At 47.5% G+C, this 12,475-nt stretch overlaps 1 protein-coding gene across 6 annotated transcripts in view; it reads right to left on the reverse strand.

Annotated features, from left to right (window-relative positions):
- The window catches only part of LOC121868303 (colorectal mutant cancer protein-like), a 46,956-nt gene that overhangs the window by 15,155 nt on the left and 19,326 nt on the right, over positions 1-12,475 (reverse strand). For 2 of the 6 annotated variants that reach the window (XM_042368769.1, XM_042368768.1), the window contains exon 2: positions 141-987. The exons of the other annotated variants lie outside the window; for them this stretch is intronic. In XM_042368769.1, coding sequence (XP_042224703.1) covers positions 141-254 — 114 coding nt within the window. In that variant the 5' untranslated portion in view covers positions 255-987. The remainder of the gene's footprint in view (positions 1-140; positions 988-12,475) is intronic. 6 annotated transcript variants of the gene reach the window in all.

Consider the following 12,475-nt stretch of genomic DNA (forward strand, 5'->3'; position numbering starts at 1 on the left):
CCTGTTTCCTTCCCCCACACCTCATGACTTTCCCTCCCTCTCACAACTCAGGATTCTCCCTCACACCCCTCCCATCCCTCATCTCACATCTGAACCACAACTATGTCTCTCACCTCCCTGTCTCCACCTCCTTCACTCACCTCCTTCTGGGTACAGGCGTGTGTAGCATCGATACCATGAGAGTAGAACTGTTGAGGGGAGGCTGTTCCCTGAGCCGCCCCTGAGGGTTCCCGCTGCACCGCCCCTGACGACATCCTTCCCACTGTAGGGTCACACTGTGTGACCTGGACACTGCTAGGCCACTGGACGGGGGAGGATTCTTAGGCCAGGGCAACCCACCCGGCGCAGGTCACTAGCACTCATTCTTAGGTAAAAGGTTACCTGACTGCTTCCATAACTGCTTCCTCACTCATCCTTGCACAACAAAATGATGTTCTGTCATCCCATATAGTATTTATTACCTGATCGTCACATAGTTGTTCACAGTTCATAGTTACCAGCGACACTGTAAGTACTGAGGCGAAGTTGGTGAGATGTGTTTCGTTATATCACTATTAAGGTTTAAGCCCGGCATGTCTAGGAGGGAGTGAGGGTGGTGGTGACGGTGGTGATGACGGTGGTGATGTGGTGGGTGGAGGTGGTGCTATAGGTGATAGGTGAGAGAGGAGGTAGGTGGTAGGTGATAGGAGAAGTAGGAGGTAGGTGGTAGGTGATAGGAGAGGGAGGAGGTAGGTGGCACTCCCGCTGGGTTACTCCTCACGTTCTCGTCTGCTCTACACGTCCACATAAACACCATTTTCTTTTCAATTCCACATCTCGTTTAGTTTATTCTTACGACATCGTTTTCTGAAGAGCGTGATATAATTACCACACTCAACACTACACACAGACAAACTTAACTTAGCCCTTTGTAGTTCACTGTTTTATTCGAAGCTCACGTAAACGAAATTTTCCTTATCAACAAATATTTTCATGGAATATATTGCACTGGAATAAAGAGGAATTATTAATATCAGTTCATTATCGCTCGTAAGTTGCTGCAGAAGTTGTTGTGAGGCGGACGGGCCTCTTGGGGTAATGGCCCACACAGCCTCACACGAATACCAAATTCTTCATATTATCGTCGCTGACTAAGACTTCCATAATTTATCAGTCTTTAATGAGTTATGGCTGTGTTTCTTATCATTTGTATCACTATCTTTTTTCAATCGAGGTTGGGGTAAACATCTTGAGGAAACTTACATCGTCTTAACAACAACAATTCCATATTTTCACATCATTTGTTTCCCTGATGTTGGATAATTGATTGTGTCTCTATCTGCCCCACCACCAGCGCCTCGGTTTGGGCTCTCTGGCACAGCTGCTCAGAGTATAAGCACAAATAGCTTAAAGTAAATGGTTTCTGTTGACTCCCCTTGTTCTCTCCTCAGCCCCCCCTTCACCTCTCACTTCCCCCACACTCTCCCCTCACCTCTTACCTCCCCTCTCTCTCTCCTAAGACTCCTCACCCCTCACCTCTCCTCACTCTCCCTTCACGACCCTCCTCTCGCGTCTCCTTCTGGCGTGTAGTAATATTTATTGTGTCAGGGAGTAGCTGGCTAGCTCCATCCCCTCCCCTCACTCCTCCACCTCACCACCACACCCATTAACCCCCCACCTCCCATTACTACATTTCCATCTTCCCCCAATACCACCACCCCCTCACTTACCCCCATGGAGGAGGGAGGCAGGGAGGAAAAGCATAGTTTAATTAAATATCAAGACAGTAATTACCTGTATGAATAATGAATAGTTAATTAGGCAGGTAGAGGTAAATTACCCCTTGTGGAGAGTCATTTGTGTATAAGAGAGAGAGCGAGAGAGAGAGAGAGATGGAAGGCTGGTGGGATGAGAACAGTGAAGAAGTAACCGGAAATAAATAAGGTGGAAAGGGGGGAGGTAGGAGAGAGGGAGAAGGGAGGGGGGGAAGGTAGGAAGGAGGGAAGAAAGGATAGGGGGGGAGGGATGGAGGGAAGTGTGCCAGTTAAACAATTCACCATAGTGCCTAAACCAGTGCCTCTTGAGGGTGGTCGGTGGTACACTGGCACCCATGTTCGTCTCTCTCACAGATAGCCAGAGTTCGATCTTAACCTAACCTAACTTAATCTAATCTAACCTAATCTAACCTACTTGTAATCTAATCTAATAATTAAACACCATAACACTACCTGAGAGATTAGATTAGGTTAGAGAGAGAGAGAGAGAGAGAGAGAGAGAGAGAGAGAGAGAGAGAGAGAGAGAACATGATGGTGAGTAAGCCCATGACGTGTGTGTGTGTGTGTGTGTGTGTGTGTGTGTTATCAGGAGGTAGTATCAGTCCCTTTGACATTTGGCAGTGTACTGGGCCAACAACAAGACGCCTACCACACCTCTCTCCTGAGTCCTTGAGTTTCATGTCAATAGTTCACTTGTTCATTGAGTAACTTAGCGAACTCCTGACTTAATTTACTTCATTCAGTTATTGTTATCCTTTCCTCACTAGATTCCCATATTTATAGACGTCTCAGCTCCTTACAGACACACAGACGTCTCAGCTCCTCACAGACATACAGACGTCTCAGCTCCTCACAGACATACAGACGTCTCAGCTCCTTACAGACACACAGACGTCTCAGCTCCTCACAGACATACAGACGTCTCAGCTCCTTACAGACACACAGACGTCTCAGCTCCTCACAGACATACAGACGTCTCAGCTCCTCACAGACATACAGACACACACGACTCTAGTTCCTCAGTCACAGACAAAGCCACCTCAGCCACATCAAGGGAAGGGAAAGGAAGGGAAGGGAGTGGAAGGGAAGGGGGTGGGAGGGAGTGGAAGGGAAGGGGGATCCGTTGAAAAATACATCCGTCATATGATTCAGGTCAGAGGCTGGTGGCAAAGGCACTGATACTGGCACTCCTTTGTATTCTGACGAAGGAGGTTTGAGGGTCATATTCCAGCCGCCATCTGAGACACGTTCCGGGTGGGTGATGTAAAGGAGAGAGGAGGGGAAGGAGGGAGGGGAGGAGGGAGAGGGGTGGGAGGGAGGGGAGGGAGGAGGAGGAGGGGGTGGGGAGGGAGGCAGGGAGGAGGGGGTGGGAGGAGGAAGGAGGAGGAAGAGGGAGGGGAGGGAAGGAGGAGGAGGAGGGAGGGTGGGAGGGAGGGAAGGAGGGACGCTATTCTTATCACAGTCTGGCAGTGAAGCGCTATGGTGTGTGCTTATCTTCAGGGATGGTGGATACGATGGTGTTGGGAGAGGGAAGGAGGGAGGGAGGGAGGGAGGCAGGAGGGTGAAGGAAGAGGAGGTGGAGAAGATGAAGAATAAGAAAAATTAATGTTAGGTTAGGTTAGGTTAGGTTAGGTTAGGTTAGGTTAGGTTATTGTATCGTGTTTGCATAAGGGTTTTACACATACAGTCATAACAGCAGAGTGTGTACGTGCATAGGTGTGTGTGTGTACGTGTAGGTGTGTGTGTGTACATGTGTAGGTGTAAATAGAGCCTTAGTGAGAGATGAGTTTAGAGGGAAATGTTTACTAATATATGTCTGAGTTTATGGTCGACCCCCCCCCTCCCACACAGCATCCGAAATAAATGAGACAGACAGACAGACAGGCAGACAGACAGATAGATAGATAGATAGATAGATAGATAGATAGATAGATAGATAGACAAAGAGAGATAGATAGAGAGAGAAGTGAGGGTATCGTCCGAGAGGTTTATTGATGTTAATTAATTTAGTAAAGTGAGGGAGACCCGTATATTAGTATGTTAAGTGGCACAGTGGGCGGTGGTGGTAGAGGGGGTGGTGGAGTGGGTGGAGTGGTGGGGATGGAGTGGTGGGGGTAGTGGTGGGGGTGCAGTGGATGGGGTGGAGTGGTGGTGGTAGTGGTGGGGGTGGAGTGGTGGTGGTGAGTGGTGGGGGGTGGAGTAGTGCATTTGGGGGGCGGAGGGTGGAGTGGTGGTGGAGGGTGGTGGTGGTAGTAGTAGTGGTAGGACAGTTAGTGGTAATGATAGTGGTTGTGCAGGATAGTAGTGGTGGGATAGTGGTGGTAGTAGTTAGTAATGACGGCAAAATATCTACCTCTCTACAGTACCTGTCGTTTTCATCAAGGTAAGACAAGTGTTCCATACACCGAAGGGTCAAGACGTACTTGGCGCCCCTCTGGCAGCAGCCAGGTCAACTGGTTTGTTGGCCCATACCAACTCCCTCCCCTGAACGCTCCTCCCCACCGGAATATCAACAAGTTCTCGCCAGAAGTTACCATTTCATGATCTACGTGTGTAAACATTAATCTGTATGTTCACTGTATGTTCCTTCACCTTTCTCTAATGAAGGCTTTTGTTAACCACCAATGTCAATGTATGTAATAAGTTATTTATGTCCAATGTATACTTTCAGCAGAATTTTTTCAGTAAACCGTTAATTATTATTATTATTATTATTATTATTATTATTATTATTATTATTATTATTATTATTATTATTATTATTATTATTAACACCCCAGCGAGTAGCATCTCTCTCTCTCTCTCTCTCTCTCTCTCTCTCTCTCTCTCCTTCCTTTCCCCTCCCAATAAACCTTTTTCATTACCTTTATTTCTCATTATCACGTTTTCTCTATCATTCCTTCCCCTCGCTTTTATTAGTTCCTTTGATCACCTGTTTTATTACTTCCCTCTCTCTCTCTGTCTGTTTCTCTGTCTCTCTCTGTCTATCTGTCTCTTTCTCCTCGTCTTCCCCTCCTAGAGAGAGAGGTAGAGATAACAGGAGGAGTAAGGGTAAGAGAAGAAGAGAGAGAGGGGGTAGGGGAGGAGAGAAGGACAGAAAGAAGGGAGGAGGGGAAGGTAAAAGGAAGAGGAGGATGAAGGAGGAGAGAAAGAGAGAAGAAGGAAGAGAAGGAGGAAGAAGGGCGAGGAAGAGGAGAGGATAACAAGAGAGAAGCCGTTGCCCCTCTCCATGGTCGGGTTATGGAGTATCATCAAGTGTCTCTCCAACTGGTAGATCAAAACAAAAGTTCTCTCTCTCTCTCTCTCTCTCTCTCTCTCTCTCTCTCTCTCTCCACTACCTCCTGTGTTGTTTTCTCTCCCACTACCTCCCTCCCCTCACCTCTCTCACTCCAAGTCCTTCTCTACTCCTTTCATCCTTCTCTCTTAACGCCTGTGTCATCTCTCTCTCTCTCTCTCTCTCTCTCTCTCTCTCTCTCTCTCTCTCTCTCCTGAATCACACCCACCTCAGAACGTACACAGCGATCCGTCGTGACACACACACACACACACACACACACACACCGCCGTGGACGGGTGAAGGCAAGAATAAAATGGTGGTATTTTGTTGTTGCCAAGAATGTGTATGTGTATGCGTGTGTGTGTGTATGCGTGTGTGTGTGTGTGTGTGTGTGTGTGTATGCGTGTGTGTGTGTGTGTGTAATTATTCATGAAGTCACAGGGGGTGCCAGGAAGCCAGTGCCAAAGGAGGTCAAGGAGGGTAACACTGGGGGGGGGGGGGTGAGAACAGTCCGTTTACTACCCTCCATTACTCCCTACAAGGCAGGGGAGGGGAGGGAGGGAGGCAGAAAGAGAGAGAGAGGGAGGCAGGAGGTCATTACAGACTACCTCTATATATTGTGTTCCCTCCCTCACATAATCCCTCCAACTTTCACTAATTCTTCCCCCAACTTTTTCTTACGCTTACATACACTTCTTCTTTACGCCCCCCGCCCACGCCCCCCACAGTGCAGCAGGAGGGTCTATATAATGTAGGTACTGTCTGTCTGTGTCTGTCTGTGTCTGTCTGTCTGTCTGTCGTTTTCCAACCCAGTATCTCTACCGGTGTTAATGGACGAGTGGATACAAAACTCGCTTCCCATCCTAAGGTTCAGTGGTTCACGAAGGGAGGGAGGGAGGGAGGGAAAGAAGGCGAGCGGGAAGGAAGGAGGGAGGGAAGGAGAGAAGGAGAGCTGGCAGATGGTGGAGAAAAGGAGTGAGAATTGGCTTGTGTTGGAGAGAGGGGTGAAGGTAGGAAGGGAGAGAGGGAGGAAGGGAGAGAGGGAGGAAGGGAGAGAGGGAGGAAGGGAGAGAGGGAGGAAGGGAGAGAGGGAGGGAGGGAAGGAGGGAAGCCTGTGTAATCAATACCTCCCTGAACATATCCTCCTCCCTCCCTTCCTCTCTCCCTTACTCATCTTATTGTTTGTAAGTCTCTTCTTATTATTATCGATTCTCTTGGCTTCTTCTTCTTCTTTTTCTCCCTTCTCTTCCTCCCTCTCTCATTTTAATCCTTACAATTATTCACTACTTGGCACCTCACCTTCTCCTACCTGCTGGTGCCGACTCGGGATTTTTCTACATAATATTTGATGGCATTTTCTGGTGTTAACTACTACTACTACTACTACTACTACTACTATTACTTGACGATACTACCACCATTACCACCATCTCCTGACACCACCACTATCACCATCATCATCACCAAACACGGACTTTTCATGAGGCCAGACAAAGCGGTGTTTACATAGACTCTGTTGCTTGACCCGGAGTTATTTAACATCATCCTGGTTACACAGGTTAGGGTTAGGTCAGGGTAGGTTATATACTACATACACAGACTTACATACATCCATTGCCTAAACGTCCACACACACACACACACACACATGACAGCAACAGCAAATCGAAAAGCGATATCGACTTCCTGTATACGATGATGAAGGAAGAAACCCGATATATTACTACAGTATCTTATTATCTTTGGGTTATATAATGTACATCACGTAGTTATCTTAGTGGCGGTGTGTGAAGTATGCTATCTTGTTATCTTATTTGGGATGATGTACATTACCACTCCTCCCTCTCCTCCACCACCCCTCTCTCCTCCCTCCACCACTCCCCCTCCACCACCCTCCCTCTCCTCCACCACCCCTCCCTCTCCTCCTCCCTCCACCACCTCCTCTCCTCCACCACTCCTCCCTCTCTCCCCCCACGCCTCCTCTCTCCTCCTCCACCACTTCCCTCTCCTCCACCACCCCTCCCTCTCCTCCACCACTCCTCCCTCTCCTCCACCTACCATCTCCACATGTTTTCTCCACATTAATTAACCAATTGATTCAGCTCCTCCCACTTGTGGCGTTCTTAACAATCATCGCAGTTTGTTGAAGCTGATTGGCTGCCGGTTCCTAACAGCTTGGGGCCGCTACATCCATAAACTCAGTCTTTTTTTTTTTTTACTTTTTATAACTTAATAAAAACCGACTTTGTCAGATCAATACAATGATTTCATGTAAGATTTTTTTTAATGTTAAAAAGAAAAAAAATATATTTAACAATGAAAAGAAAAAAAACTTTATATTCATCATTAAAAAGGACAAAAATGGCAGTGATTTTTTTTCCCAAGTGGCGACAGACTTCACTTAGTAACTTGTCGCCACTCCTTCTGAGACGAGGGAAGCCATTGATGGGCGGGGCTTAGTTGATAGACCACTTTATACCTTTCACGATTTAGGGCAGAGAGAAAGAGAGAGAGAGAGAGAGACCACAAACGAATGTCCTGAACCATCGACCCCAGACAATTCCTTCCCCTCCCTCCGTCCCAACCTGTCCTCCCTCCCTCCCTCCCCCACTGCCCCGTCCTTGGTGTAAATAACCTGGCTGGTCATCCTACTGTGAAGATAAAGGGAGAATGTAAACAATTTTCACCCCTTAGTGCCGGGAATCGAACCACGACCACCATGATAGGTTAGGTTAGGTGACCATTAGCGTGGGGTGGGTAATCTTCAGGTGATCATTATGACGCAGGTGTAGATAATTAACTCGTGTGACACCTAGGTGCCATACCTCACCTGTCCTTCACTGGTATAATGTTATTGACGATACCCCCTCTCTCTCTCTCTCTCTCTCTCTCTCTCATTGTTGTCAACCTGTCAAGCTCTTCCTCCCTTATCACACTCTGCCCTCCTCCTCCTCTTCCTCCTCCTCTAGTCAATTGGCAGACGAGGATGAATGATGAGTTATCTCCAGTTAGTTGTGATGACTGCGTGAGAGAGAGAGAGAGAGAGAGAGAGAGAGAGAGAGAGAGAGAGAGGTATTAACAATTAGAGTAGATACAGTAAGTGTTCTATTGATCGTGATGTAACCATATAAACAGACCCACCAGCCCGGCCACCACACCACCACCACCAGTCCTAATTTGTACATGGCTATGGCCCTCACCACACTCCCACACTAGCATACTGTCACACTACCACACAGCACTGTATTACCACTTCACCACACTACCACATCATCATACTACCACACTGTAACAACACCACACCACCACAAAAGCATGCCACCACACTACCACACTGTAACAACACAACACCACCACACTGTAACAACACCACACCACCACAGCACCACAATAACCGCCGTCATACAGAGGTGTAATAAGCTAGTGGCGTCAGTCAGCCCTCCCGTGCACCACTAAATTTTACGACTCTATAAATACTTTCGGTATAAGGCACGGAGGGGGTGAGGGAGGGGTGGGGAGGGGGAGGGGAGGGGAGGGGAGGGGTGAGGAGGGGTGTGAGGGAGGAGGGTGTGGGGAGGGAGGTGGGGAGGGGTGAGGGTGGGGGGGGAGGGGTGAGGGAGGGGGAGGGGGGGGAGGGAGGGGGGAGGGAGGGGTTAGGGGAGGGGGGGGGAGGGGAGGGGAGGGGGAGGTGGAGGGAGGGGGGAGGGGTGGGGAGGGAGGGGTGAAGGAGGGGTGGAGGGGAGGGGAGGGGTGAGGGAGGGGTTAGGGAGGGGGGGGAGGGGGAGGGGAGGGGTGAGGGAGGGGAGGGTGAGGGAGGGGGAGGGGAGGGAGGGGGGGGAGGGGGGTGGAGGGAGGGGGAGGAGGGGGTGAAGGGGACGGAGGAGGGAGGGGGGTGAGGGGGACAGTAGAGAGGAATAAAGGGAAAATAGTTCACTTTAACAATACCCGTTCCCTCCCTCCCGTTCCCTCCCTCCCGTTCCCTTCTCTCCCTCCCCTCTCCTCCGAGACATAATTACCCACCTCTCATGATACCTCTTACATAACACTCATACATTTCACGTCTGTCTGTCTAGCCTGTCTGTCTGTCTGTCTGTCTGGGTCACAAATTCTCAGTTAATCCCCAGTTAACTAAGACTCTCCTTAACTGGCAGCAAGAAAAACGCTTTAACTTGATCTTAACTTACGATAAGGCGTTAGAGGTCAAAATTGTGTCTCAACTACAGATAGGCGCTTTTAACTTGACCTGTGTGGCATTCTCTTGAACCTTGCGGGAGCCTAATACTGGAGTGATGTTAGGTTAGGTATACACACACACACACACACACACACACACACACACACACACACACACACACACACACACACACACACACACACACACACACACACACACACACACACACACGTCACCATCCCAGCCTTCACTATCTACAAACTGTCTGGTCCTTTATACCTCACCCATAGTGGAGTGCCTCTAGTGCCAGCCAGTGCCTCTAGTGCCAGTCAGTGCCTCTAGTGCCAGCCAGTGCCTCTGGTGCCTGGCTAGTGCCTCTAGTGCCAGTCAGTGCCTCTGTTGGTTTTTAATTAAATGGTGGTGTTAAAACTGTTATCTCTCCCTTAATGACAGTCTAAAACAGTTCGAGTCTGACAGTCTACAGCCGGTCATAACCCACATGACTTATGTTCCTTGTACCTCCTGTTGTTAAGGGTGGTTGTTGTTGTTGTTGTTGTTGTTGACGTTGTTGTATTGTAATTGTTGTATTACTGTTTTTGTTGCTGTTTTGGTGTTGTTGTATTATTGTTATTGTTGTTGTTGTTGTTGTTGTGCACACATGGCACTGTTTACCAGGTGTTGACCTTCGTGACAGTGCCAAGATCTTCCCCACTGTGACACTGTGGGTTTCCTAACATCTGTCTGTCTGTCTGTTTAGTGTCAGCCAAAACTGTCACTACGTTGGCATCTGTCAGTGTGCAAAGAGTCAGTCAGGTTAGGTTAGGTTAGGGCTGGTTAGGTTAGATCAGGTTAGGTTAGGGCAGGTTAGGTTAGATTAAGTCAGGTCAGGTCCTTCAAGAATATAGTGTTTATGTATCAAAAGTTAACTGAGTCAGGTGAAGGCATTAAAGTTTCAATATAACCAGAGCGGCCAGTGTGTTGGTGGTGGAGGGTCGTGAATGGTGTAGGTCGCTGGTACAGATGTTAGTGTGTACAGGAAGATAATAGTTGGCGTTTCTTGATGTTGAGAAATGTAGAGATTTGTAAGTGTATGACGCGAGACATTATCTAATTTAACTTAACCTGTCCTGACCTGATCTAACCTGTCCTGACGTGATCTAACCTAACCAAGTACTAATCTAACCTGAGCTAACCTAATCCTATTTAGGTAACGATAGAACGTTTAATCATCAGTGGGACAGAAATAGTTTAGGAGGAAAATATCTCCTATCTGACTCTCTTCTTGTCAATATTCAACAAGCATTCGCAAGACTTAAAACAAAACAATAAAATCCTTATATCCTGTTACTGTACACTAAGCGGAGAGTCAGTACATCTCGTGTGTCTTTTAAAATAATATTAATTTATTTTGGTATATTTAAGAAACATAGTTAGGATAAAACAGAAAAAAAAATACAATAATTGTATTTAATATTCCCGTACTCAACCTCTCTCACGGTTCACTATGGCGCCTGATTAACATACCTCTCGGGGTGTTATCACATTTCATATTGATACTTGTTGATTTTATTGTTATTTCGACGTAGGTGATTAAATATCTAAAGCTTCAATCACCGTTTGATCTCTTTTCAAGCCTGTTATGAGTATAGTTGAGCCCTAACAGTCAAAGGGATTACTAGTTCTTTAAAAACCTGTCAAGAGATCAGTTTCTGTTGGTTTTAGCGCCTGTTGCTGTCTAGAAACCAATAAACAGAAGAATTTTAAGCTCTTTACTGTCCCTCTCATCAGTTGACGGCAATACAATGGGAAGATGGCGCGATAAATTCACATATAAACTGGTCAGCTCATCGATCGACCGCGTGAGTTTATTGTTGTTGTAGTTGTGACGTCATTATTGAGCTTCGTGACGTTATCTCGTGTGTTTCGTGACGTCATTATTGAGCTTCGTGACGTTATCTCGTGTGTTTCGTGACGTCATTATTGAGCTTCGTGACGTTATCTCGTGTGTTTCGTGACGTCATTATTGTGTTTAAAACTTCTAATGTTAAATTATTACCTACAATTTTGGTCCATTAGCTTTAGGACCCCTTAAGACTGGGTCCCATTAGTAGGTCCCAGTTCTAATTGTTAGCTTACGTTAAGTTCGTTAGGTTAGGGCCTAATAGGACTGGAGGCCTAATAGAACTGGGACATAATAGGACTGGGGGCATAATGGACTGAAGCTTATTAGGACTGGGAGGTGAATCGACCAGCAACGCTCCAACTAACAACACCAAGGTTGGGCCGCGGAGGACGCTTTCACACCCTCATTTGTTTTACATTGTTTACATCTCTCGTACCCAGAATCCGGATCTTAAAGCTACGAACATCAACTTTACCTCCCCTCTCACTTCTCCTCGTCCCCCCTCTCCCTCGTCAACCCTCCCTCCCCCTACCCATACCCACCTCGTTTAACACACACACACACGTTAACGAGCCGTGGATCAAATAAATCGGAGAAAGTTCCCCAAATTTACGACGCGGCACCCTGTGAGAGAGAGAGAGAGAGAGAGAGAGAGGAGAGGGAGAGAGAGGGAGAGGAGAGAGGCAGGGGGGTGAGGGGGGGGGATACCACACACCTAGTAAACAAAAAGCCTTGCTTAGCGGGTGTTTACGGGAAGCTTTTTACTAACTCTTGTGTTCCTCATAATTCCCCAAGACCTTTGATTATTACGGCACCTTGTTCATGTTCAGGTGAGACGAGAGAGAGAGAGAGAGAGAGAGAGAGAGAGATTTAACGGGGCTTAAACCCGGTGGAGTGAGAGGAAGAGAGGGATTTCTAGAGAGTAAGTGTCAACCTCGAGTAACATTGTTATCCTCGAGTAAGTAACAAAATCAGGTCGAGTAAGTAACATCACCTTCGAGTAAGTAACATCACCCTGGAGTAACATCACCCTCAAGTAACATCACCTTCGAGTAAGTAACACCACCTTCGAGTAAGTAACATCACCCTGGAGTAAGTAAGAGTAGAGAAGATGCTTACTCACCTTCACTGGCCTCCACACACAAGAGTTAGTTAACACACACTTGTTACTTATGATCTGTTGGTCACCTAGGCCAGCTACGGACCCGAGACCAGTTCCTTGAGACTAACCTGAGGCGCGGTTTTAGTCCGGGGGGGGGATCGTGTGGGTACTGGGGGAGGTCGTGTGGGTACTGGGGGAGTCGTGTGGGTCTTGGGTTTATAACATTCCAATTTTTACGACCTATTTTTCCCGACGACCAGAGAAC

The sequence above is a fragment of the Homarus americanus genome, unplaced genomic scaffold (genome assembly GCF_018991925.1).
Source record: "Homarus americanus isolate GMGI-L3 unplaced genomic scaffold, GMGI_Hamer_2.0 scaffold19318, whole genome shotgun sequence".
NCBI classification, from domain to species: domain Eukaryota; kingdom Metazoa; phylum Arthropoda; class Malacostraca; order Decapoda; family Nephropidae; genus Homarus; species Homarus americanus.